The following is a 27934-nucleotide window of genomic DNA, read 5'->3' on the forward strand; positions in this document are numbered from 1 at the left end:
CCACACCCAGCACAAAAGAAAAACAGCCAACAAAACAAACCAACAGAATCATAGTGCTCCAATTAGATAATAATAGCTGGAAAACATTGAGTTATTAATATTACTAGTAACATGACAGTGAGAGATACCTTACTGTAACTGCTTTGCAGTGCAACACATCCAGTGAGGCAGAGCACACGGAAACAAAAGTTCTCTGGGAAAACACTGGTAGTTTTGATAGCCAAATAGAGGTATTTATTATTTACGCTGTTTTTATTGTCGTACTACATGGCAACATACAAGTTCCAGTTGAATTTCTATTTGAACCATTTCTGCTTTCTTAAAGTGCACTGACTGTGCCTACCTACGCATTTCACAACCAGTGGCCGAAGGGCTCAGTTACTAAAAATGATTTTTTTCATATTTCTAAATATAAACTGTACAGAACAAATGCACTCTGGATTTAAAAACCTGACCTGGGTACACAAAGATTACAGAAGCAAGAGAAAAAACACAACTTGTGCATGTTCCTGAAAAAATCATCAGTCAAAGTTTACTGTTATAGATACTTACACAGTACATTACTCAGCAGAAAGATGGGCTGAAAGCCATTCTCTCTCCCAGAGCAGTTATTACAGCCTGAACACTGAAAAAATGTTATGCTTGGGAACCAGGCTTGATAATTACATGACTCAACTGTAAACGTCAGGTATGTGAAAATCCACGGTAACCAATAGACTTCTAACTTTGCCATTTACCCTCCCAGGGCTCACAGGTCAAGTAGGATGTAGAATAAACTGAACAATTGAGAGGCGACTCCAGAAGTGCCCAGCTGCTACAGCCACAAAACATCACATCATGAACTGGGCAAGCCCATGCCTCCACCTTGGTAGAGCATGCAGTGATGCTGGAAACTGCTCAGTTATCTCCCAAGCAATGCCCAGCTCTCCATAAAACTTGGACAAAAAATTCACTTCTCAGTCTTTCTGCCAGTGTTGCTATGTAGTACTGAAACTATGTAATTCTGCCTTTATTACCAGAGCAAAGGAGCAGTAGGAGTCCACTCCACTCTAGGTCACTTTGCATGCAGATGGATCACAGGGATCTTTCCAGCTTTATTCATAGGCATCCACTGGCCTAAGAATTGCTCTTTAAAGATTCACAGCATCAATTTAATCATTTTAGAGAAATACAGAAGGAAAAAACTGACATCAGAATCTATTTAGCTCTCTGGTGTAGCAGTGCTTTCTGTAGAGAACAAGGCACTCCCAGATCTGCTATTTTTCAAAGCACCTCTGTGATAATTTCAAGCCTACAAATCAATTGCATGTTTCAATGATACGAGAGCTAGACTTGGCTTCAGCTCTCTGCCCAGCCAGCAGCTGCCACCCAGTGATGGAATCAGCAGCAGGAAGCCTGTACGGGGTGAGGTGTGGACATTAAATGCAAAAACACTGATCAAAACTGAAAGAGAAGATTGCTTCTCCAAACCCCCACTAGCAATACTATTCAATTTTCCTATGAACTACACACGTTCCTGGGAACATTACCCCAGAGGCTTCAGCTAATGACCAGCATGGGTGCTAGGTTTATGTATTTGCTCTTTGGGAGGCTGGTCAAGCTCTGTGTAGGCTTTTTTTTTTTTCTCCTCTATTCTTAACTTTTCATTTTCCTTCCAACATAAATGCAGACTGTACATAATATTGAAACATCGTTAAATCAGAGCAATATAGAACAAAATCACACTCATTCCAGCACTACTTTTTAAATACTGTAAAAAAAATAATCTGTCACTAGCTGTTATCTCACAAAATGAGGCCTGTTTGAGGTGACAACTGCTTTTGTATCAGCCTTAAAAGTAGAAAGAAAAAAAAAACCAGCAAGAGATTCTAACAGAAATTTCAGTGCACCTAAGAGTTACCTTGCACTCTAAAATCAATCACTTGCACGTTCACATGTCCTGCTGAAAACTCATAAAAAACTTGATCCAACTCGATCCCTTCCAAATGGTGCTCAACATTAATGACGGATGCTGTCAGCCCATACAAAGGTGAAAAATGAGTACAAAAGAATTTGTCTTTACAACATCTGTATACCAGCTGATGCTTCTCCTAAGAGAAATTTACGAACTCTCTTCACTCTTAGATGTTATCTCCTAATTCACAAAGCATGCATTTTCTGTGTTCATGTACAGAGAACAGTCTTTCTATATCAACCTCTACTTTAAACAGTTCATTTTTAGTGACTCAACTGATGTGAGTGAGGGAAAAGTTTATGCATGTCATGGTAATGAAGAAGAGAGATTTCACTTGTCTGATCCAAAGGAATCAAGAAAGGTAAGCAATAGTAAGCACCAGCTTGGATTCTCTTGAACATAAATTCAGGCATTTTAACAAGTTTTTCAGGAAAGCCACTTGAGGTTTTATGTACGTTCCTCATAAGTATTATGGCACAGGTATTGAGCTTCCTAGGTCACCCAGGCTACAAATAAAATCTAAACTTAACCATTTCTGTAATAAAACACTCCTGTCCCAATCTTGAAAATCCTTAATTTTCCTGGAAGTTGCATCAAATTAAAATTGTCTGTGTTTCATACCACTTGATCTCTGATTACTTATGACCATCAAGGAAAGGCAATCTTACCCAATTTCAACAAAAACTGCATCCTGCTCCTTAGGAATTGTAACATGGTGTAGATATTTATGTTTCCATTATTTGTCTGGACTAGAGTATTTGAAGCCATTACACATACTAGGAAAGAAATCCAAATTTAATTTGAGTTGGCTTACAATGGTAGCATTTTCTCCATGTAAGGCATCATTCTGACACTTACTGGCCTGGCATCCAACCATACATATTAATACACCACATCTGTTGTTAAAAATGAGCATATATATATTAATCCATAGGTAAGAACAAGTGAAGAAACACAAATGACAAACATTAAAACAGGCCCATATAAATCATGTCATATAAATCTCACAACCCTACCAGTACTTTGGCAGGTTTCTATTGCTTTCTTAATTCATACTTAACTCGGAACTACTGTATATTATGAAGCTTGAATACAAGCAGCTTTCTGGAAGTTAACGTTTGCAAGGGAAAAGAAAATTGTGACAAGTAAATGGCATTCTATAAATAATGAAAATTTTGATTTAACTAGACCTTTATGAAAAACATTTGGTAATTAAATACTTGCTACTGTGTATTACTGTGATGAACTTTATTAGGGTTAAAAGTGTAACAAAGCTCATCCTAAAACATTTTGCAATGCAAAATTATTTTCACTCAAGGAGTGTCTCAAATTGAGTGCTAAGAATTACAAGCAATCTCCAGAAGCAGACATTCATCATAAAACTTTATACATCCTTTTGGAACTAAGATATTTATACTACTAAAATCAAACATGCATCACTTCCCATACATTCTGGTATCACAATTTATATTACATTATGTAACACCATTCTTCTAAACAGCAGCAGTTTATCATACGTTTGCTCCGTTTTCTTTGGATTTCTGATCTTTATCTTCACTTTTCACATTATCCTTTAGAAGAAAAAAAAAAGACTATGTGAGTTCTGGAAGTTATCCTTCTCATGCAAACCATAAAGCAGTGCAAGACAGATGCACAGTGAGGGGCAGCACTGTGTAACAATACTGATGGTGGTTAGATTGCTGCAAGGTACAGCCACTCCATTAAGCTACAGTGACTCGTCTGCTGCATTACTTGTATCTCGCAAGCAGAAAACTGTCAAAGATTGAGCAAGTTTCTACATGGACACAAACAGTAACCTCACATAACAACTGGCCACTGAGCTGCCCTCATTAGCTACATCTATTCAGCCTTACTTACATGGGCTGCTCAGGGAATATGACAAAAGTAACTTTTGATATAGGACAGAGATGCTCCAGAGTATTGAAATCCCTACGTTCTGCCTTGAAAAATTATTCTTATCAAATGAAACAGCAGACTTGGATTACTGGAGAAAGACAAGATCAGGACAGGAAAGCATTATGATTGCTTGGAATTTATAATTTTTTTCATATTTCAGTCAGGAGGAATTGCATCTCAAGCTTAGAAAGCACACTGAACTTGTTTTCTTTTAAAAGATCACTATCTCTGAGCTTTGTATGTACACTGAGACACTACTGCCCTGAATTCATGTGAATTTTCAATTTTATTTCAAAGGGTTTGTTTTGAAGGTTATTTTTTCTTTTTAACCGGATAATTTCAACCATTAAAAACCAAAGTCAAAGAATTCAAACCTGCTTAAGCACACTCTGCATTTCATCCATAACAGTAGCTAAGTTTTTGATTGTCTTATTCAGCTGACTCTCAAACTGCAAATTTTTCTCATCTGAGATCTTCAAGTTCTCTTGCAGCTGGCCAAGGTCCTTCTTGGCTTCTTTGAGCTCCGCAGACAGACTTTTGTTAGAATTCTCCAGCTGCAGGATGGTCTTCTCATCCTCACCTTAAAAAAGAAAGTCATCAGTTACTTCTAATACCACGTTCTGAACTGTTAACATCCCATTCACATGCCAACACCTAGCTGTTTTATGAAAGGTTAAAGACTGCATTGTATTACCATTAATCATAGTGAATTCTAACTACACTTCAGTCTAACATTCCACTTGAAAGAAAACAGTAAAGGATTTCAACGTGGTGACAAATTGTACTTCAACTACCAAGTGTGTACAAGTTCAAAGGGCTTGGAAAGCAGAAAATAGGAGAATTTATTATACAAAGATCTAAAAAATATAGATCACAGATTAGTTTGTCTACTAAAAAAATCACAGTATCTTGCATCCATGTAAGTACCATCTTCAAAGCAATGTCACACCTGTTTTTTCTTCCAGCAGCTGAAGTTTTTGCTCTATCTCTGCCCGCACTCTTTCACTCTTCTCCAGCTTCTGTAAAAGGCTCCCGACATCCACCATAGCTCCGTTGTATACAATAAGGCCAACATTTTCTTCTACAGCTTTTGATTCTTGCTTTACTGTAGGTGATGGCAACAGCAACCTGTTTCCTAAGTTAGATTAATATTAATAAATAATCACTGCCATGTTTTGGTGCCCACTGTTACAGTAATCAACCTCCAACTTCCTACGTCAGTTTAAAACCACCATGCCACACCATCTCAGGAATCACACTTTAATTATTACAGTCAAGATCATGATATGGTCTCTCCCTATGTAAGGAAAAAGAATACGTTTTTTTTCATGCCATTCCTTTTCTCTTGCAGGAATTTGTCACACTTCATTCTACCACTGACAGCACTAACCCTCTCTCCCTGCTGTGAGTGATTGATGTTAACCAGCATTCAACATTTAACTTCCCATCCTTCCTTTTTCAGGATCCTAAGACTCATCCAGTAAATGCAACAAGACCCGAGGGAAGCCAGAAACAAATTTATGAACCGTTACAAACTGCTCAAGATTTACCTTTCCAAACAGGAAGGTCTGAATTAGTTACTGTAAGAAAGCAAGCACCTCACAACACTCAAAACATTCACACAGGAACAACTTTATCTAAGTCTCTGCAATACAAAAAGTACTACCTAACATATCTTCTTGTAGTTCTTCTGATTCTTCTTGGTTTTCCTCATCTTTAGAAGTATCTGTTAGTCTTCTGTAAAAGCAGGATTCTCTAAGTACTACTTTGTTAAGTAGCTTCTTGACCTAAAACACAGGAAAGGAGTACAGGATTAATACACAGATTAAAATACCTGAACAAGAGTGTTTGAACTTGCCATCTTAAATGGCCCTGCTTTTTGAATTTTAACATACTGGGGTATAATGTGAAAACAGGCTAGGAAAAAGAAGATGCAAAACCTGAGCACGAGACAGGTGTAATCCAAGAGTATACAGTATCTCCTCCATGTCCTTCTCCAGAAGATAACCACAGTGACTTTGGTCAAAATAAACAAAGGCCATCAGAAGATCCCTATTGACAGTTACCATCTGTGTCTTGTCTTTCTCCTGCAGAAAATTCATACTTGGATCATTAGGAAGTCAAAAATACCACATTCACATCATATACCAAACACAAGAAAACTTTTCAGATAACTGATGTTTCCTCCTGTTCATGTTACTGTTTCTTTGAGCAGAGGGATTAATACAGCTAGCATTTACCTACTGGACTCAAATACAGGATAAGCAAGCTAATTTCGTTAGAGTAATCTTTCAATTATTTACAAGAACTGCAGCACAATGAACAGAAACACATGGCAGCCAGCTTCATTTTGTCCAGGCTAATATTTCAAAATGTTTGAAAAAATAGTGAAACAAACAAACAAAATCCTTATTTCCCCAGCCAAAGATTTCATTGAAGAGCCATTTCCAAAATGAAGTCACTGTAAGCATTTAATAAACAAACATTCAGCCCTCACAGGTAAAGCATCCCTACAAGTCTTTTATTCCTCCTTATTCCTGTTCATTTCCTGGGGGAAGGCAAGTGTTGACAAGTGCTGAAGTAATCAAGGAGCATAAATAGAATGAAAACAAAGATAAACTCTGATTATGACAACTTAATGCAAGACTATATGATGTTAAGAAAGATGTTAATTACTTTATCTTTAGATGACCTCTCTTTACAGTGCTTATTCCCCTCTCTTCTGTCCTCTCGCTTATTCATTTCTTCCTCTTCCCGATCTATAAGACAGAAAGAAAATTCAACAATCTCACAGTAAATGATTCAATAAACATTATCTCAAAAATACAGGTTCATTAAGAAGTTCACATAAGCCCTCAAACATCTGAAAACATTAAATTTTCCCCAAAATAAAAAATAAATGGAGAACTCATTGTGGCCGCCTACTACCTGAAGTGAGCTTATAAGCTGGAGGGGGAGCAACCTATTACATGGTCTAATAGTGACAGGACAAGGGGGAATGGCTTTAAACTAAAAGATTGGAAAGTTTATGTTAAATGTTAGGAAGAGATTTTTTACTCAGAGGGAGGTGAGGTACAGAGCTGTGGGTGCCTGATTCCTGAAGGTGCACTGTGCTATGGATGGATCCCCAGGCAGCCTGAGCTGCTGGGGGGCAGCCAGCCCACAGCAGGGGTTGGGCCTTTAAGGTCCTTTCCAACCCAACTCCCAAGCCATTCAATGACATGATTAAATCACTCCTCTTAGATGCTATCCTTATTTTGACGTTATTTTAACCTACAATATTTGACTCTTTTATCCCGTAGGCTCTTATCACACACACAGGACAGAAGAGCTGAAATAAATGCTAACCAAACCAAAATCAGTTGTGCCAACATCGCTAATTGTTTAAGTGGTGTGCAGAAAACTAGTTCTTCCTAGAAAGACTTAGCAAAGTCTACATTCAGCTATGGTTAATTCCTACTAGGTAATAATAAAAAAAAAACCCACAATCAGTACTGTTTACATTATTTTAGATTACATTATAAAAATGTATATTAAAAACGTGCTTATACTCATGACTGACTGAGGTACTACTGGTGTATTTGATCTTAAACTTGAGATTCTCAGTTATGGATCGTGTTGCTTGTTAGATACGAAGCACCAAATGGAGAGGCTCTTTTTTGTTTGTTTTTGAACAGACAATACTATGAAACTAAATCCAAAAGAAAGAGGGACGTGACAGCTACAGGGACACATATCGTGGCATGCAGCTCAGTACCTCATATACAAGGTTTTTTGTTGCAGAGCCATGTGGCAGATTTCTTTAAGAAACTGCTCATCTCTTGTGATGAAAACTTTGAAAAAACTACACGTGCAAACATTTTTCTAATTCTGCCAAAACATTTCTGAGAGCTACAAGCTTTCTCCTGCACCTCCACGGGAAGTTGGATGAGTTGAATGGCACGAGGGCAGGTTATGGGAAGTAGGCACAGAACAGAAGAGTCCAGGGTATGTGCTCAGGGGTCAGACCATAAGCAATTAGAAGTCATTTTATTAAAAAAAATTGTATATATATATACACACATGTATGTATATGTATACATACACACATACATATATATATACACACACACAGCTGAAAACACTTGCTAGAAAACACTGGGACTGCAATATGTAAGCAAGTTCAAACCTACATCTCTGATGAGAACTCTGTTTTGGCACCTTCCTTCCCCTGAAAAGTACAAAACAAAAGCACACAGCGTGCCTTACATCTTCCCCAATCTCTGAGGTGGGAAAGAGGGCTACCTGCTGTTCCTGCAGACAGGAACATTCCCCAGTCCTTTTTCCCCCCCCCACTTCTTCAGACAAACATAACTCCACTCAAAAAAAGAAATCAACTCCTTACAGCTTCATAAAACAAATCCCACAATGATATTCAAGTCTAATAAAAACAGGATGACATTATACAGCTGGGGAATATGAAGTCAGGCACTTCAAAGTGGCTTGGTTTTTCAGAGGTGCTGAATACTCACATCTCCTACTGACTTCAATGGGAGTTGCGAGTGGTCTGCATTCTGAAAAAAATAAAACCACTTCTATATGCATGCCTTACTTAGAGTAGCAAAGCTACAGATTTAGTTAAGCTATATTAATAAAATGCCCATCAGAAAGGCTCACGTTAAGCAGCACCGGTCAGAGTTACTGAACTAGAATTAGTGTAATTCTGCACTTTTAGATTTCTAGTTTCAGTGCATTTTCCAGCTTGAAAGAAAATCTGGAAGCCAAAAAATTCCCAATTCAAGATACCTTCCTCTTCATCTTCAGCATCTTCCGCCTCCATTGGATCGTATTCTTCTTGATTATTGTCATCTTCAGTTTCTTCTTCATCTTTGGAATCATCTTTCCTTTTCTCTTCCCTCTGCAACAGAAATTCCTAAGAATTAATCCACTCAGAACTGAAAAACAGGTAAGTTGAAAACATCACACTAGCACTCATTCAAAATTTGAGTATGCTTGTGTTCAGTCGCCTAAAAAGAAACACACTCAAATCTAAGTGATAAAGAAAAATGAGGGGAGAGAGGGAGAGAAGTTTATAGTAATCCTCAAACAAACCTGTAATATTTTACATGACTAAACAACAGAAACTTGGACAGATTAGCGAGTCAGATCAACTAACTAACACTACAGTAACTAAGTGAGAGAAGGCAACAAAGTGAAACCCAAGTAACAGTTCAATATTGATCCAGACAGGACAGTACTCCATATAGGCTAACACAGACCTTCTTCTCATCTCTATCTTCTTTTTTATCTTTATCATCTCCAGATTTCCTCCTCTTAGGTTTTGGTTCGTCGTTTTCTTCTTCTTTTTCTTCCTTTTTTTCTTTACGTTCATCTTTTTTGCTTTTTTTGTCTTTTTTGTCCTCCCTCTCTGGGAGGGAAATTAGTGCTTTATAAATTCTGACACCAAAATCCCTCTGAAGCATTTCATTGAAGAGTTCTGCAAACAATGAAACCTGCACATGAAGAATGAGAAGAGAATTGACAAAGTTTCAAAGCGCACATTAAAAACTTGTCCACTTGTGATTGAAATGGTGATGAGGTGCTATCTTACTCGATTTCTGCCACGTCAGAGTTTCATGCAGTTGATAGTTCTTACTACCTGCCTCAAATATGCAAACCTTAAAGAACCTAACATTTCTTTCCTGTACTGCAGTTGTTAGGCCCTGTTCCATGAAAACCTGCGCCTTTCATGTGGATCTAGCACTCTGATGATATTGCTTTATAAGTCTGCAACCAAATACTGGACCGCTTTTTCTAGGTCTTGCACCACAAAATTCATTATAACTTTTACTGCGTCATGAATTTAAGAATACCACAATTACAGAACTAAAGGGAAAGAATAAACAACTATCAACACACGTGAGCTTGCCAGGCAACATTTTTTTCCTTCAACACAATCTTACAATACATAGCTCAAAAAGAAGTTGCTTTAATACACTAGCACAGCTAAATTACCTCAAAGGAATGTTCTTTATTATCCTCCAACCTATAGTCCAGCAGGACACTGAGTGACATTATGCTACAGTCAAACTTCCCGCTCTTTGCTGCCCAGTTAGGGTGCACAATGATCGCTGGTTCATCAGGCAAGATGTACCGTCTCTCCCGACGCTGACGTTCCATTTCTTCTTGACGTTTTCTTTCCTCTTCCTGAAGAGGCAAAGAATAACATAGAGCATATTCCCAAAGTCACAGCTTCTGCGTGTATTAGTGTTTAGGACTCACTGCTTTGAAGAAAGTGGAAGAAAACTTAAGATTGGTTAATGTAAGGCAGATAACAGACAGAAATGACACCAGTATCTACAGAACGCATAGCCCATCCACTGCTAACAGCAGCCTGAAAGTGAAGACTGGAAACTTGAGCAACACAAAGCAGGACATGCCGTGTTGTTTAACCTCAAAGCAATGAGCACCTTCCAACTACTTTATGATGCTAGGTGCAGCATGCGTACTCAGCACTGGAAGGAACAGAACTAGTTCACTTCAAGAAAAGGAAGGTAAGCCAGCAAAGGAGTCAGGGATCTGGAGAAGTTTCATTTGTTTCAATGTTTTTTGAGCAGCACAGGGAAAGCCCACCATATCTTACTTCTTACATAGGAAGAGCAATGTTTCTCAGATAATTGCCCAAAGTTATCCAACACTGCTTCAACAATTAGCAGGTAATGATTAACTCAAATTTTGAGTATGGGAAACAGAATTTACAGAGCCAACTTTTAATGCAAATTTAAATAAAGGTTAAAGGTAAAATACCAAGCAGCCTATCAATTGCCAAGGCGGGAACGTTCAAGTCTTACAAGTATATAAGTCATGGCAGAGCTTTTGCTCTGAGGAGCAAACAATTAAATCTTCCTGCTCCAAATCATAGAAGGAAGATATCACAAGTAATCCTGAGACTGTTTAGCTCATCCAAACTCTGGAAGAATGCAGCAGCTGGAAGAATTAGTAAGCACATAACAGCCTCTGCTCCACTGACCAGGAAAAGGTTTACACAGATGTCTAAAAATTTCAAGTTTCCAATACCAGTTAGCAGGTAAGAATACACCAAAATGCACATTTAAAAGTGAGTAACACAGTTTTCTGTGCATTTATGCCCTTTTGATGCAGCTGGACAGAACCATTACTGCAGAGATCTTGTATACCCTCAAGAAATGTAAAAACAAATTTAGCAGTACTGAAACGATCAACTACAAAACTGAGAAACTTCACTGCACAGAAAGTTTGTCCAAAAGTGAAAAGTAAAGTTTAATCATACAGGAAAAAAACCCCAACATAACCAAAACAAGAGCCATGTGAAGGACCTGGATTGTTTGAGATCCTAAAACCTTTTAGACTGAAATAAATATTTCCGCAGTTAACTCCCTACGGCTTGTACATCAGTAAATACGAGTACAACTAAGCAGCTACTTTTCATACAGGTTTTATTTAGGATCTCATTAAATGCATTCACTTGATTGCAAATGAGCCTACTTTTGTTGGGAAGTTTGGAAATATTTCCTCTTACATTTACAGTCTGACATTAATTCAGTCACCTTTAGCGCAGCTGCAAATTTCAGCTGACTTTGCTGACACAGGAACTGAAGCTTGCCAAGATTTCCATTCAATTCAGCATCTCAAATTACAATGAGAGTTCTCAGCATAGCCATCTGAGAGCCACAAAATAAGGCATAGTCCTGTACTTTTTATACTTACATAATTATTTAAATCAACTTATATCTGTTTAATAAGATTTAAACCAAATATATCCAAAACCTAACCTCTTTGTCATCTTCAGATTTCCTATCCTCCTCCTCTTCCTCTTCTTTCTCAGACTTCTCTAGCTCCTTTTGCTCTTCTTTTTGCTCCTCTACTTTCAGTTGCTTTGTCAGTCGAGCTATCAACTGAGATTTCAGTCCTTTAGAGCTAAGACTTCGACTTTCTAATTCTTTGCGAAGGTCATTTACCTGGTAAATAAAAGCTCTGTAAGTGGTATCAACCAGTGACACTGCAAAACACGTGATTAGCAGAAAAGGTGAAGTAAAAAAATCAAGATCACTAAAATGTCAAGTGTATTTTTTGTTTAAATCTCTACTGAGTAACACTACTATGTACCGATAGAAAATATTACGTTTAGAGTCATTTTCTCCTTAAAGAACCCTTTTCTGGAGGGCTTCATAGAGGCAGGAAAAGATTTGGTAGCTGAAGGCTATTATCTCTTCTGTGGAAACTTTATTACGTTTCCTGACGTACATTTCCTTCTCATTACTGCCTTTTTAAATGGAGCTACTTTAGACCCCACATTTTTAAATGTAAGAAGATAGGACCAGATTAACGCAGAACTTTCATTTTCCAGTTAAACTGCATCAGAACTGTACGAAGTTCAAAAATCACAACAGCTTCAATTACCCATATTCACCTATTAAAATCACAAGTCTCGCTCTCACATGGTGATGTGATACAGAATTCCTATAAACATCAGCAATTAACAACAAAGCACTGCTGAATCTTTCTCCGTGAAGGGAATGACAGATGAATTTCAGATTCTGCTCCAAGAAAGAAAATGTACAACGGAATCAAGATTAGAAACGTAGTTACCTTCATTGTTTTTGGATCCAGTTTAGACCAGTGTGTAGGCGTAGAGATCTCTTTAGCTTCCCCATCGTCCTTTTCCTCTTCATCCTGACAAACAAAAATTTAAATTTATCTTTCAGAAAGCTTCCAAGTATTTCAGTAATTTTTAAAATTCTGTTGCTGATCTGTGCAAGGTCACAACTGTTTCAGACAGTCTTCTCCTAAAGTTATTGTTTAGACAAGTTCACACACACATTCTACCACTTCATAAATGATCACAGTGCCACTCAGCCAATACAAGCCAGATCTGTGGAACACAAAAGGGTGATAAGCAACACCACAAAGAATGTCGGGGTTACACAGACACTGCCGGTCTCCATTCACCGCACAGTGTGTGATCTTCCCCCAGGTTTTAAATGCCCAAAGTTACTCTTTGTTCAGTCAGACCTTCCCTTAATCCAAGATGCTGATCAGCCACGTGGCCTGAAATTCAGATGTTTCAGACTAGTGTTTGTTGAGTTTCAAATATCACAATTAGAGCGGGCCACAGGAGAGAATTTAGGAATTTAAGAAAATGGCAAAATGTTCCGAGACAGCTATTCATGAACTGCATCTCACTCAACAACTGGTCCCAGATTCCAGCAACTACTTCTACGATAGAAATTTTTCTGCGCATCGTAAGCACAAATTGATTCCATTTGTGATATCGGCATACACAGTTAGTAAACTAGCTGAAATAAAAATAAAAACCGGCATTCGCTACTCTGCTGAAAGCTGCTTTACCAGTCACTGTTACCAGTTATGCTCTTCCTATGTATGTGTGTTGTGTAGTATGTGATGTGCATTTTGTGCCTGTGTTCCTGTGCCTGTGAGAAGCAGAAATAGAAAAAGGGATTAGCGTTCAGTGCCTGTTCTCCATCAGCCTCCTTGCGTTCACCCTGAAGCTTCTCGACCAGCTGCTGCTTGTATCCTCGGGAGAGGGTTTCCCACTCTGAGCGGGTGGGAAGGCAATGCCAAACATCCGGGAAAAATAAAACCACTGTCTCCACATGAGCTGGAACTGTACGCCCCTTGTGCGTCTCCTCAGGGCGATGGTAGCGAATCTCTGCAAAACGGTACCTGTTGCAAGGGAAGAAGCATGTTGGAAAAAAAATTCTACAATACATTTTAAAGAGCCTAGATCACTTGTAGCACATCAAGTAAAGAAATTTTGCTGCAAGACCTCGAAGTTTATCTAAAGAAAAAAATTATGGAAGCCATATTTTCTCTTTCGGCACGTTTGTAAAGATGCATCGCAATTGAAGAGGAAGACAGCCAACAATCCTGTTTCGTGCTACTTGTTACTCAGCACACGCAGGCTTCACGTGCAAATACAAGGCGCTGAAGCGCTTGAAATTTAGCACACAACAGACATTTTTGTGGCACTAATAAAATTACTTCAACACGGGATGGATAAACTCATCAAGAGAAAATATGGCCATACAACCAACAGCTAAGTATTTACAAAAGAGCAATGAAATGAAGTTCTCTTGACGATCTTCTCCAGCTATGTACAAAATGAAAAACATTTTCAACACATTCATTAAAAAATTACAGCATAACGCGCCAGAATAAATTCAGAATCTTTAATGAGTCCTTAATACATTATTCAGCACAGCAGACACCAACTGAACTTATGAAACAGAACACCCTTTGAGCAGTTTACCTGCACTACCAACAGCGGCTGGCAAGGAAAGTGATGTCTTCCCATCTTCTTTTTTTTTTTTCTTTAATTATAATTTTTTAATTTCTCACAACAGAAAAATACTTCTACGTTACTTTGCAGTACAGTACTTACCATTGTGTGCACACACTTAAGTCAATCCCTGTAAGAGCCTTGCAACAACGAATAGCCGTCTTTATCAGCACCGAAGGGTCCTTTTCTGGATCAGGTCCATCCAGTGATGGGGACCAGTGTCCTCCAATAGCCATAGCTTCATCTTTGCCTTTCATACCCACTAAAAACTAGACAGAAAGAGTCTTCTGAATGTTCCCCTGCTAGGGGTAAAAAGTCATCTTCCCAAAGCGTAAAGAATATTTCATAGCACACACACTGAAATCCGTGAGCAAACTGTCAGATTATTTTGAAATCTGAAAATGAAAGTCAGTCAAGAAAGAGTTCAGTTATTTTTTTTCCACAGACTATTTCAGAAATGGAATAGGTTTAAAACATCATCACTCATTCTTGTTTGCAAGACTTTCCATCAGGTTTCCTTATCGGTAGAGGCTCATTCCTCTGCAATTAAAACCCTTCTAACACAGGAAACAAGCACACTAATTTAAATGGTGTCTCAATTCTGATGCACACGTTTATACATGTACCTGCTTAAGAGTGATAAAACAAAGCTACAAAACATAAGACTGCAAGAGCACTATATCTACGAATTCAAGTATTCCCACTGGTTTTGGAATGGAGTTTAAATGAAAAACAACAAATGTGCTGTCTTGAAATATCACAGGTACCCGTACACAACCTTACAGGTTGTTCAGTTTAACAACTGTTCAATTTCAGTACAGTAGTTACTGAACTGCTACTTCATTTGTATTCTTGTCACAACTGAGACATTTAAAAAGTTTAAGTGCTCATAAAAAGACTAAAAAAAATTAATAGGTTTCTCCAAATACCTATGTTAAGTGAGTTGAAGAAATAAATAAGAAAATATGAAAGCAGAGAAGATAAAACTCCAATAAATTGGAAAAAGTAGTAATATCCAAACTAGATCTCTTCAGACTGAAAATGAAGTCACTTATCTGCTTACAAACCCTTCCCTTTTTAGCAAGTATTCTAAAGCTCTATAACCAACCTTCACTGCCAAGATTAATCTGGCATATTTACCTTTACAAGTCTAGCAGGATGCTGAAATCCATCACGGAGTTCTTGGGGATCTTCAGCCAGAGCACAGGACTTGTGATACAGATCTTCCATACTAGGGCTAGCCATCAACATCACCTGTTGTGTAAATCAGGTCAGTCTTGTGAAAGGCTCCCAGTATAACTGGTAATCAATGACCAGAACTTGTGAACACATGCACACCTATGCTTTTCTTCAGAACAAAGTAAATAGAAATAGCAGAACTTGAGCTTAAGATGCCTGCCATAAACATCTCTCCTCCATCCCTTACTATTCCACATGAGTGCAGTGTGATCATACAAATAAAATCAACTGAAAGTATACAAAGCCACACGCAAACTGCTGTTCTGCTCCACATGTTACCACTGCATGCCAAGCAGCCTATATTGAGAAGTACACTGAGAACTTCTCTGGTTTAAGTATCAGGCTTCTTCCATTTTGTTACTATCCCACGAGAGCTGGCTGACATTTATCGGCATCTTCTTAGCACCCCATTGGCCCTGCCAAATCTAACAAGCTTCCTTAATAACCTAAATAGCTTAACATTATGAAACCAAATGCTATTTTCTCATTTAAAGACTGTATTTTAAGGCTCAGCTTCTTGAAAGAGTTGCATTGGTAGAATGAAACAAAAACAAAACAGCTGATAATTTAGACAAGGCTTCCATTTTTTCTTACAGTCAGTGCAGTAAGCCTTTCAAAAATGCAGTTCTGTTTCTAAATCTAATTGATTCAGAAATCTCTGGCGTTTTAATTGAAGAGCTATCAAAGGGAAGGGTTTTAGGAACTGTTTAGATAAAAATTGCCTAAGAGATATATTCAGAGATCCTGCAGCTTTCTTTCCTGGGTGCAGAGAACACAAAAGGATCTCAATAAAAACAAAACTTAGGACAGCTCTAATAACAGAAGAACAAACAAATTTCCATCACAGTTCTTCAAATTTAATCTCCCAGCTGCTTACTATAATGCTTAAAATAGTGCGGTTTGCCAACTTAAAAAAAAAGATAAAAAAACAAAACAGTTGAGTTACATTCACTTTTTTTACCCTATTGGCAAACAAAAAAATAATAATCTAAAGAGCAGTTGTAATATTGGAAACTGTACAAACCTTAGCACTGTACAGATGATCAGCATCAGGTGGATCCAGGACAGCAGCATTTTTATCTATAGGGTCTACTTCTCTATGCATTACATAGAAGTTACAGTAGTTTCCCAGTTGAAATGGTCTAGACATTGGGAAAGCATCCACCCAGGTAAACTGGGCATCAAAGAAATCACTTGGGATATACAAGTTCTGGTAACGCCTCCTCAGCTCCATCATATCACAGCTGCGGCTGAAACAAACAACAGTATGTGAAAGGCACAGTGATACAAAGCATAAAGAACCACACAATTCTAAATATGAATATACTTCTTAATTGGAGACATCTATTGAATATTCTAATACTCCATGTATGCACGCCCGTGTGTAAATCTAAAGAGTAATACACCTAATGTGCCATGTAGTAAAAACAACTAACATTCCTCTAATGAAGGTGACTACAAACTAGGGAATATTCATTAAACAACAGGGTTATAAATGCATTTTGCATTAGCACCAAAAGGTTCACAGAGAGCCTAGAAACTTCATTCATGACCTTCAGCCATGACATTGGATGCTACTTTGAAGTTACGATTGCGATGTTCACTAAATACACTCGCTGACACTTTGTGTGACTAATAAAATGAGATCTCTACGTAAAAAGTCTTGTTTTTATAAACATACCAGTCCAATGAAAACTTAGAAAACTGGACTGTGTAACGTGGAACAACACGGCGTGGTCTTCGAGGTGACCTCTCCCTCTCCCGTCGAGGCGATCTCTCTCTGGAGCGTTTTCTCTGGGGCGATCTTTCCCGAGATCTGCGTCTCTCCCGATCTCTCTCACGGCTTTAAAAAACAAAACACATACAAGATAGCAACATGCAAAGCACGCGTCTAAAGCAAAAGGCTTTCTACCACAATAGGAGCTAGACTTCTCAGGGATGACTCAAAAAGGGAAAGGAGAAATTCCTCATAGTTTGTTTCAGCAAATGGTTTACAAAAGAGACTGATTCTTTCGTTCCTAACAGATAAGAACTCCTCGCTGAGTTCAATTTAACTAATGTTACCAGATATTTAACGGTAAAAACAGCTGCGTATATCCCTGACCCAGCCTAGAGAAAGCAGCTCGGCTTTCCTAGACTAGCTTATCATCATGGTGTGCTTTGAAGACCCATCAACAGCGCACCTCCTGTCATCTTTACGGTTTGGCATAGGATCTCCTCCTCTGTCATTCCTCCCGGAAAACCTAGATGGTGGGTCCAACCTTCGAGCTGGTTGAGGCTGTGAAACTAGTCGGACAGGGGGCTGCAACAAACCACCTGCAACAAAGACAGAATCAGGACACAGCAGAGGACAACTGCGCAAGTACTGTTGTTTTCCTCGTGTATATGTATGTTTTCTAAAACATCTCTCGAGTCAAACTGATGTATTGATCAAAATATCCTCCCCAAGCAACTCAAGAGATCTTTGTTTGCTCTTCCTCACTGATACAAACTCAAAGATACAGAATCAACTAAAGAAAACCAACAACTTATTTACAATGCTTTTCATAGGTAAAAACAATTAGCTTCTTGTAAGAATTACTCTTGTATCAACTGATTATCCTGGTGTATCAACTCCCAAACATATAATCCTGCTGGCTCAAGAGAGTACACACTTAACTGATTGTAAACAGAGCAAATAAAAAACCAATGAACAACCAGGACCAATTAGACAGTAACAAGCATTTATCCAAAACAATTCTGCATAGATGATGTTCTCGCCTTGCATTTCTTGTGGGCAGGAAGACAATGTCTTGGAGTGTGTCTTATTACCAATTCTATTGCTGATTTGTCAGCCACCCAAAGATCAAGCGGTATCACAACAGCCTTTGTTTCAGATCTGCCACATTCAGCAACATTTACACTCATAAATGTCAATTTGGCTGACTGAAATGAATAAATAATATGAAAACAACAGTTGATGATCCTGCCCTTCTGAAGGATTATTTCCACATCGCTTCACCTGTTACTTCAGACTTTCCACTGACAAAATAATCATCACGCTAAGCAGAGTAAGGACGAGAAGGAGCTTAACCTTTCTGCTGTGGCTGCTGCAGCAGTGGCTGAGGCTGCGTCTGAAGCAGAGGTGTGATTGAAGCTGCTGATATCTGTGCCTGCAGCAAGGACTGTGGTTGCGGCTGTGCCTGAACACCAAACGCCGTCTGCTGCGCAATGGGCTGAAGAACTGCTGGAGGCGTCTTGAGTAATGGCTGTGCCTGTGTCTGGTTCTAATAGCAGAGAAGAAACTGAGTTGTGAAGGTGCTTAAACCAGAAGCAGTCACTAGTAGATGCCCTGGGTAACCCCTGTACCTGATTTGGAAGCGTCTGGATCCTTTGTGCATTCCATTTGAATGGCATATTAGGATTGTAAGTAGCTTCTACTAAAACTCTGTCGCCCACCTGAGGGGTCTTCCCTTTAACAGCACTGCAAACAGCAAAAAATATAGCGTGAGTCTTATTTAGCTACAGAAGCTACTTTTACATTTCTAAGTTATGTTTGATGTTGATATGAAAGCAGATAAAAGTTCACCAAGAAGGCTTAAAGGAAAAGTGTGTACCTTCAGTTTGGATTATGCAAAGGAATTTAATACCCATCTTTGGCTCTAACACAAATTGTGAACTATACTGAGATAAGCAGACAGCAAAATATATGCCTTTAATCACCCACAAAACGCAGTTCCGCATTACGAAGAACTCACTACCCTCTGCATCTCTTAACTTTGAATTTTGCATTAAGAAAACTCAAATGTAAGGAACTCAGATCTACTAACTACGCATCTGACTCAGTGCTGACTGAGAGAAGCTAACTGCGGACACCGTGAGCTGAGTCACAGAACCATAATGCAGTAACACAAACCTAGCAAGAGACCACGGAACACATCAGCAGACAAGTGTTTACACCTTACCTGAGTTGAAAGAAGACATCTTCATCCACAAAACCAAACGTGTCGTGCAGTTTAGTAACTACGCCAGTGAAGACGCGCTGCTTTTGTGGCTGCGTTTGCTGCTGACTCGAGCGGGGTGCTGGGTAAGAAACAGTTATCTGGGCTGCAGGCTGAGGAGTAGAGAGGCTAAGGCTGGTAGGCAGAGCAACAGCTGGCTGTAAGCAAAATAAACACAACTATGAATCTCATAACCAGCTGCTTTGTCTACAAGGAACAGTTTTTACCCACGTAGAGAGCAGATTACGGAATCTCTAAAGCAATTATTCTGAAAAGAGATTTTTCAGAAGGTGGAAGTCCTTTTACATGTTATTTTAGAAGATGATCTTTTTCTAGTTTGAATGAAGTCTGGCTTTATCTTTCTCTTTTAAAAAGGTCAACTTTCCCAAAATATTAATGCTGCCTAGAAAAAAAAAATGAAGAATTCATAATTGTTTACAGGTAACCCATACAGCGGGTTGAAGAGAGAAATGCTAAGTGCTAGGAATACATGCTTACAGATCACTCCCCAGATGCACCCCAACTATATTATTCCAAGTTGGTTAAAGGCTGAGGCTAACAAAGCCCTTCTCTAACTCAACAAATTTAAGTTTGTCAAAACACAGTGAAATACTGAAATTAACTGAACTATTTTTCCCTCATTTCTTTTCTAAGTATGTTTATGTCAAGTGAAAACAGTACTAGAAGCTCTTTAAGCATTAAAATGGTTGCACGTTCAACCTTCTCAAGCTCAGCAAAATTCATTGTAGCCCTCTAGTATTCATACTGCAATAAGGTTAGCACAAAGTTAAATTCCTTCTTGAAGGAAAGACTTTCCCTATTGCTGCAAGTGAATACTTGAAGTTCAAATTAAAAAACAATTATGTATTCAACATATGTTTCCTTCAAGATGAAGGAAAAGCGGTTGCCATTAAATTTTGGAAACCAAGGCTATGCATATTTTAACATCTGGATAAAATAAATCCGTACCAATAAGATGTCCATTTATATTAGTTCATTTTACAGATTTAAATGCTCAGGAAGTCAGAAATTTGTGCTCTTGCATTATCTGTGTTTGGGGGTGAAGACCAAACAATAAAACCAAACTAACCTGAGTTAAAATGGTCTGCTGAGGTTGCTGCAACTTAAAATAAATAAAGTTATAAATTAATTTTATATGCTTAAGGAAACTGTACAATTTTACCTCCTCTTTACAAGTGAGAGCAGTTTTTGCTTAATCTGAATCACTAAAACTCCTTTGGGGGTTTGGTCATTTAAGTGGTTTGCATATTCATAGAATTGGGTTCATTTGGTTAAGTGTAATGCTGCGTAATCCAGATTTATTCAGTAAGCAGACATGTTGTTTCCTTGTAACTGAAAGTTAACAGGAATATCAAAAAACATTTTGGCAGCTGGAGAAGCTTAGGCCTGTAATTCCCATGTCCTTTTAGTCTTTTTCAAAGTCCTGTAAATTCAAAGACCATGATACACGTAAAAGGGAACTTGTTTTGGACAGCATCTTTCCAGCAGTTAAAATACACGGCCCTGATCAGAGCAAAGCTTAGAAGAATCGTGTACACGTGGAATAGTAAATAGGTTTTATTTTCTTTTTGCATGAAGGTAGGTAGGCTTCCGTTCTGGAAACATCTCCAAGTTTGTGAACTTCAAGCTCTCTTTCACTACAAAGAACATTACTTTAACAACTTCCCACATGAGGATGTTTTTGGAGACAACTCCTAAATACACACAACCAACATTAATTTGTGACATATGCAGTAAGAATCAGACAAACCTGTTGCTGAACACTATAGAGAGTCTGCTGAGGCTGTGAATATTGCTGAAACAGATAAAAGCAAAAGATTTTGTGAACAGCAAGTATTATTAGGTCTGAAACATCAAATTAACAATTAACTGATAGATACATCTGAGATAAAAGCTACCCTAACTTAATAATAGAAAATAGTAGTAGTGTCAATATATACATTTACAAAAAATATTCTTAACCTTTAGACTGGATTCTGGCAGGACTTCCTAGCTGAAGCTTTACATTAGCACGCAGTATGAAACCATGCAAAGTGATATCAGGTTACATATGGTGACTGGACATATTTGGAACTTGAGCTATTCAGCTGACGCGCAGCAGAACTCCTTTTCCCAGACAGCATTCCACAGCAAACAGCCCGCACCTCCGCAGCCAAAATTCCCACTTTCACCCATCCATCCATCAACAGCTGCACACCTACAGTCCTACTGCTTTTCTTAACAGGTTTGCAAAACAGAGGTAAATATCTCCCCGTTTTATTTCCTTATACATCCTCCTGCCTCACCAAGCCAGCATTTTATGTCTTTAAGTTCGCAACAACACCGCGAGCGCTGTCCTTTACCTGCTGTAAGGCAGCTGCTGCCGCTGCCGCCTGCTGCTGCAGCGCGGCGGTCTGAGTGAGCTGGTAGTTGGTTGGTGTCTGCGTGGTCAGGCCGGCCGCGGCCAGCGCCGTCTGCTGGGTGTATATGGTAGGAGAGGCTCCGAGCAGCGATGGCTGCTGCACACCGAGCGCAGCTGAAACGAGAAGGCGAGCGCCAGAGCAGCTTTAAACAGATGCACTTGCTCACGGTTACGTTAGACTCTGTACGCGATGCTTTACTCCTCAGTCAAGCTCCTGAAGTAGATAAGCCCACTTCAGAAAAACCTCACGATAAAGGATCCCAGCTCACCACCTCTTTTCCTAAACAGATTTATAAATAGTACACTACAGCAGAGGCACAGAGACTTGAATTTCCTTCTCTCAAGTTGCATATGACTGTGTAGCTGTAATAACTGCCAGCCCTGTCTCTCGCCTGCTCCCACAGCATACATTCAAGAAAAGATGCAGTGTGTGCTTCAGGCTCCGGATGAGCACGATGAAAATCACTTCTCTGTTCTGCACGTCAGTCACCATTTCATTCTGAGGGCACCAGCAGCAGCTCTGAGGCTGAGGTTTACAGAACGTGTGCTCTGCAAATGCACGAGGCTTCACTTTACTCACTACTGTCTTTGTCCCAGAGCAAGCTGGATTTCATGGCTGTGGGGGCTGGTAGAGAGGGAGCAGCCCTGTAACAACAGGGAGCTTCATCACTCCTCACATATCAAGGGAGCAAGCCAAGCCATCTCCAGCACTTACTAGCAACTTCATGCTGCACAAATCCACACCGTACAAAATGGAAAAAGTACTAATTTTACTGTTACATCAGCTTTTAATTCACTGTAGAATACGAAGGAAATCATAAGCAGCAGCTATCCATGCACTCTGTCTCATCAAACAATGAAGTTTCATTTTAGGAACTCTTAGAAACTGAAAACAACGTGGAACACAAATCTCAGTAAAGAAATGCAAACCCATCTGCACCTACAGCACAAGTGTCAAACAAGCTACGTGCAACTCTGTGATCAAATAGCATTTAAGCAAGCTATCAGTCAGCTTCATGTGCTTCAACAGAACTAAAGAGAAACTCGGCACAGAAGCACACTGCCAACAAAAGCAGGTCAGCCAGCCACCTTCAGAACATTCAAGGTGATCAGTGCTCCTTTCCCAAAGCTACTAAAAAGATACAATGAAATTAAGAGCACATGCACAATACTTTTCCTGTTGAAATTTGTGCTCCACACCAATCCTTCTGACCCCAAAGCTGCCTCTGCTGACCCATGGATGCAGTAAGACCGCTTTGTACTTAGTGACACCAGAAAATACATAGGTGCTGCAACCAGTGCAACAAATTCTGAACCAGGCAGCCCCATCTACCACACCCTTCTCTGCAGGAACTATTTTAACAGTGAAATCAACCCTCGTACAATACAGCAAAATCACAGTATTTCCAGTATGATAACGACCTTCCCCCTGGAAAATCCCAACATTCATTTGGTCTCAGAAGCCAAGTAAGCCAACCACGGGGCTCCTCCCACCACAGGTGTGAGGATGGAGGCAGTGCAAGGCCTAACACCACTTCTCCCTCTGCCAGTTCAACTACTAAGTGAGTTTCTGATCATCCAGAAGCACGCTCCCACCAATGCCTTTTATAACACAGCTTAAACAGACCCTAAATCTAATTAAAATGCTTTGCTGGTGTTATCCTGGGATAACGTCAACTTTTCTTGCCTAATATTACTTTGCTGGCTCATCCAGGACAAAAAAAAAAAAATCATATGCATTGCTCCTTCACTTCTAAATGCTGAACAGAAATCTCTATTATCACATGAGTTCACTTAACGCTATCAGCTTTGAATCTGACTACGTTAGCCACTGTCATTCACCATAAAGTCCTATTCTAGACCACCTGTGGCCAAATCCGAGTCCTAGGCTGCAGCTCAAACATCCTTTTATCTAACAGAAATTTCTGTTGTCACAGTTTATTTTTAAGGCCATATTTAACAGTTCCTCTCACTGCTTCTGAATTGCAGAGCTAAGTGACACAGATCTATGTGGTACAGTACAGAAGTGCCCTGCTAGGCAGGCAGGCCAGCCTCCACACTGCAAGCTGCAGGAAGGGGGGCTGCTTAGCTGCAGCTCAGAGCTAAAGTGCTTCAGCTCTCAGCAGGCCAAGGAGCATATGTCTTTCAGAAAGGTTTCCTGCACTCCTTATTACACATCAGCACTGCCAATAAAGAAAGCAGGGAACTCTGTATACATGAGCACTAAAACTGGAGCAGGGTGGCAGTATCCCAGTGACGAGGTGGTAGTAAAGATAAGAATGAAAGAGAACGCAGACATGGCAACTGTGTTTCATCCAGCAGGAACAGGAAGGGCCTGCAGAGGGCAATGTATGGAGCTAAATGCTTTCAAGTAATCATGAAGGACAGTGGAGACACTGCAAGAAGGTGGCAGAATTGCAATTAAATGTTAGTCTTAAGTGGCTGTTACATTAGCATCAGGTGCTCCTGAATTAGACAAACAGCTGAAAATCCCTGGAGATTCCCTGTCCTCATTTAGCTGGTGAAACACCTCTCACAGCAACTGATGCTGATGGTCCTATCCCAGCTGAATTCTGCACTTCATTTAATTGAAGGAGGCTGAGAAGGAGGATAACTGAAGGCAGAGCTGCAAGAACCAGCCCAGGGATCAGAAGTCAGGCTGAGCTTCCAGTGCCCATGCTCCACCCACCTCCTCCCCAGGGCCCCTTCTGGTCCTAGCCCTGGGAAACGTAAGATGGCTGCCAGCTACTCCCTCCAGGTTTGAGTGGCCTTCCCTCCACAGAAATGTGGAGCCAGCCCTCAGGCCAGCTCTGTACCCACTCCCCTGCTGCACTGCTGCTGAGAAGGCCCCGGCCCTGAGGCTGCTGTCCTTCAACTGCTGCAAGGTTGCATGAAGTCAGACACCACAACCAAAGGCAACATCTGTCCCTCCCATGCTCACTATGGCTGCCCTTGCCCAATGGAAAGCAATTTCTTGGAGGAGTGGCACCACTTGAATGAGTGAAGTGTGAGACTCTGAGAACCAAGGAAGACTGCACACAGCCAGCTGGCAGGGCACAGCAACAGCAGAGGCAAAGGGCTGCACAGGGGTAACCTGGAACCGTGTGTGACTGAGCTCACAGGTGAGAGGCAGTACCATTAGGGTATGCCCTTACCCAAGGGAAAAACTGGAGATGGAGCGAGTTAGGGAAAGCAAACAGTCAAGAGAGAGATGTTGGTTTGTCTGTCTAGGCACACAGCTCCCGTGAGCCACAAGCACACATCCTCAGCTTGTGCTCAAAACTCAAGCCCCTGACCAAGGACAGAGGGCATGCTGTTTCACATAAAACAGGAGTAAGAGTCAAGGGACCACAGCACAAAAAACTGACAATTCTTTATCCTGAACCCTCAAAATACAACTTCTTTCTGGTTTTTTTTTTGTTTGTTTTTTTAAGTCTTCTCACATCAGACAACCTGCAATATTTAGGAAATAGTTTGCACGTAGAAGAACACAGCTCTGAAGTTCACTACACAGCAAAGCTTCAGATTCCTGGCTCAAAACCTTTGGTGTTATAAAACAACGAGAAAACAAAACAGAGCCTATTTAACTTCAAAAATACTACGCTGCAATCAAAGAGGCTTCCTGGGTGCAGCAAAAAGGCACCCTGTTACCAGCAGGGTGATACCTCTGAGTTCTAGCTTGGCATGAAACATATATATAGATACACATATATACGGCTGCTCCCCACCACATAGCAAACTTCAGAGACACCTTCACTGCACGAAGCATGCCCTCTGTATTAATAAAGATGAATTACACTGTAAGCACCGATTTAGGCTGCCCTGGAAATGAAACTCCGGCAGAGCTTCAAGAACTGCAGTGCCTCATTGGGGCAGACGTGACTTATTGAGGAGCAGCGTGGCTTGATTTACACACCACTGGACACAATAACTCGATACCTTGTTTACCACGAGAATCAATAGAAATCCACCTGTGATTTTACCCAACCCTGCTCACAGAAGGAATTGATGTTAAGTCAGCATCTTTAAGGGTCTGCACGGTGTGAGGAGCTCCCAGCGCGAGCCTTTTAAACACAACGCTGGGACCCAGGCAGAGACGCCGGGTTCAGGCAGCAGCGTGCACTCACTGACCTGGCTGGGACACGGCGGTGGCCGTAAACTGAGTGGCCCACGGAGGGTTCTTCTGTCCTCCGAACTGAGCCATGGCGAAAGGAAAAGCTCCCGGCGCCTAGCTTCGGGAACCGCAACCTGAGGAAACAGAGCGCAGCTGCGAGTTTTGAAACGCACGCGAACAAAAACAAAACGACGCAAAAAAAAAAAAAACAAAAAAAACCCCAACGCACTCAGTGCCCGCCCGCAGGAGATTTTTAAGCAAAGCGACGCGAGGAGCACAAAGGAGAAATGAAATGAAACCGGCGGCAACAAAACGCCGTCTCGGCACGCCGGGCCCAGGCCGCGCAGCCGCAGCGCGCCACAGCCCAGGCGGGAATCGGCCGCCCTCCCCCCCCTCTGCTCCTCCTCTTCCTCCCTCGGCCCTGCTCGCCCGCCGTACCCCCGGCTCGTCCCGCTGCCCGTCCCGAGAAGGCCCCGCAGCCCCGGCCCGCCCCGCACCGGTACCTGAGCACCGCCCGACCGCGGCCATCGCCGGCTCCGCCGCGCCGCCCGCACCTCCGCTCGCCCGTACTGCGCAGGCGCCGAGCGGCGGCGCACGCTGCTGACGTCACGCCCCCCTCCCTTTGGGGGGCGCGCCCGCCATGGCGCGAACGGCGCCATCTTGGCCCACGCGGGCCCGGCCTCCATCTTGCGGGGGGGACGGCTGCTGTTCCCCTGAGAGAGGAGCAGCTATGTGTCCCCTCAGGCAGCAGGAGAGCTAGCTGCCCGGGGAGCTGCTCTGAGGCAATCCGCAGGCAGATAACCGCTGCAGTAAGTAGCGCGAGGGCAGCGCTCAGCTCTCTTCCTCTCCAAAAGATGCTGCAAGGAGCTTCGAAGCCATTTGTTTGTAGCCCGAGTTTACTTTGACGTGAAGTACACAGTACTCAAGAGTTGGAGGGGGGGGAAGTGCGTGCTTCCAGGCTTTTTATTTAAAGGAAGAAAGGGTCAAACAACAACAAAACATCCTCAAAACTAAACAAATATTCAGGCGCCCACGAGTGTTAGTGTAGTGGGATTGCCTGCTCACAGCCTGAACCACTGAACGAGCATCTGCGTGACCGGAGCGCAGGAGCCCCGCTCCGCCCGTCCTCCCGCTCTCTCCCTCTCGGCGGTGCTTCCGGCAGCACAGATACACTCAGAGCCTGCGCGGGCTGCCCCCCCCCCGCCTCCCGTGCTCCCTTCCTTCCGGCCGCCAGTGTTCGAACGGGAGGCGGCGGCGTTCCTTAATCTGAACGGTCGCCGGGAGGGGTGAGTTCATTCCCCTTATCTCTAATATCTCTTTCTGTAGCGCCTCTGACACAGACAAAGGCTCTGTCACGGCCTTTGCTTGCCTTACAGTTCCGTTCAGCCTTCCTGATTCAGCACTGCAGGAGGAACAACCAATACACCAAACTCACAAACACACAAGTGGAAGCATGCTCATCTTGGTGTGGAGCATAACCAGAGCAGATTTGGGTGGGGATATCACGGGTCTCTCATGAGTGTGCTGGTTGTTCAGAACCCTCGTGTATGGCTTGCTTTGAGATAAAGGACTTGCCCCATTGGCCCAGGGACTATGAAACTGTGCTGGTTCTGTATATGGTCTAAGTTTTACACCTGCACTGGTGTACACACGCACACAGCCCTATAATTTACGTTAGACATACAAACATTTGACCTCAGTGAAACAAATGACTTCAACTTGAGATCCCCAAGATGCTGAAGCCACAGAAAGATAACGATATACTTGTCATTAAGCTAATCCTTACTGTCTCCAAAGCACCCCTGAGATACTTCCTTACTAAGATTGTATCACGAGCTCAATGCAAAACATTTGCTGCTGGGCTTTTGCTCTCTAATGGAGTGGCTGGGTATCAGCTGCAAACAGTAACTGTCATTGCCTCAAGAAATAAGTTTTACCTGTCCACCTTGGAAAAACAGAAGTCCTATTCTTCTTTTGAAAACACGAGCAG

The 27934-nt window shown here is 41.1% G+C and overlaps 1 protein-coding gene and 1 non-coding gene across 6 annotated transcripts; both read right to left on the reverse strand.

Annotated features, from left to right (window-relative positions):
- Positions 1 to 2731: 2731 nt before the first annotated feature.
- CCAR1 (cell division cycle and apoptosis regulator 1) lies at positions 2732 to 26514 on the reverse strand. 5 transcript variants are annotated; one of them, XM_065746260.1, is made up of 26 exons: positions 26448 to 26514; positions 25962 to 26078; positions 21772 to 21944; positions 21180 to 21224; positions 20499 to 20525; positions 19373 to 19566; positions 18777 to 18891; positions 18502 to 18694; positions 17612 to 17744; positions 17110 to 17271; positions 16453 to 16678; positions 15330 to 15443; positions 14292 to 14458; positions 13363 to 13573; positions 12479 to 12562; positions 11662 to 11847; positions 9866 to 10057; positions 9130 to 9363; positions 8657 to 8768; positions 8383 to 8424; positions 6548 to 6630; positions 5812 to 5958; positions 5538 to 5658; positions 4821 to 5006; positions 4246 to 4451; positions 2732 to 3525 (listed from the first exon to the last, which is right to left on the reverse strand). In XM_065746260.1, exons 2-26 carry the CDS (start codon positions 26032 to 26034, stop codon positions 3466 to 3468), a joined length of 3486 nt encoding a protein of 1161 aa, XP_065602332.1. In that variant the 5' UTR covers positions 26035 to 26078; positions 26448 to 26514; the 3' UTR covers positions 2732 to 3465. The 5 variants fall into 5 exon arrangements, with proteins under 5 accessions (XP_065602332.1, XP_065602331.1, XP_065602333.1 ...); XM_065746259.1 differs by having other exon boundaries at positions 20499 to 20531; XM_065746261.1 differs by lacking the exon at positions 20499 to 20525.
- Positions 14610 to 14674, reverse strand: LOC136055317 (small nucleolar RNA SNORD98). Its single transcript, XR_010622835.1, has one exon. It is a non-coding gene; the product is annotated as a small nucleolar RNA SNORD98 (small nucleolar RNA).
- Positions 26515 to 27934: the final 1420 nt, after the last annotated feature.

The sequence above is a fragment of the Cyrtonyx montezumae genome, unplaced genomic scaffold (genome assembly GCF_038088225.1).
Source record: "Cyrtonyx montezumae isolate F1298 unplaced genomic scaffold, pur_monq_1.0 scaffold_4, whole genome shotgun sequence".
Taxonomy (NCBI): domain Eukaryota; kingdom Metazoa; phylum Chordata; class Aves; order Galliformes; family Odontophoridae; genus Cyrtonyx; species Cyrtonyx montezumae.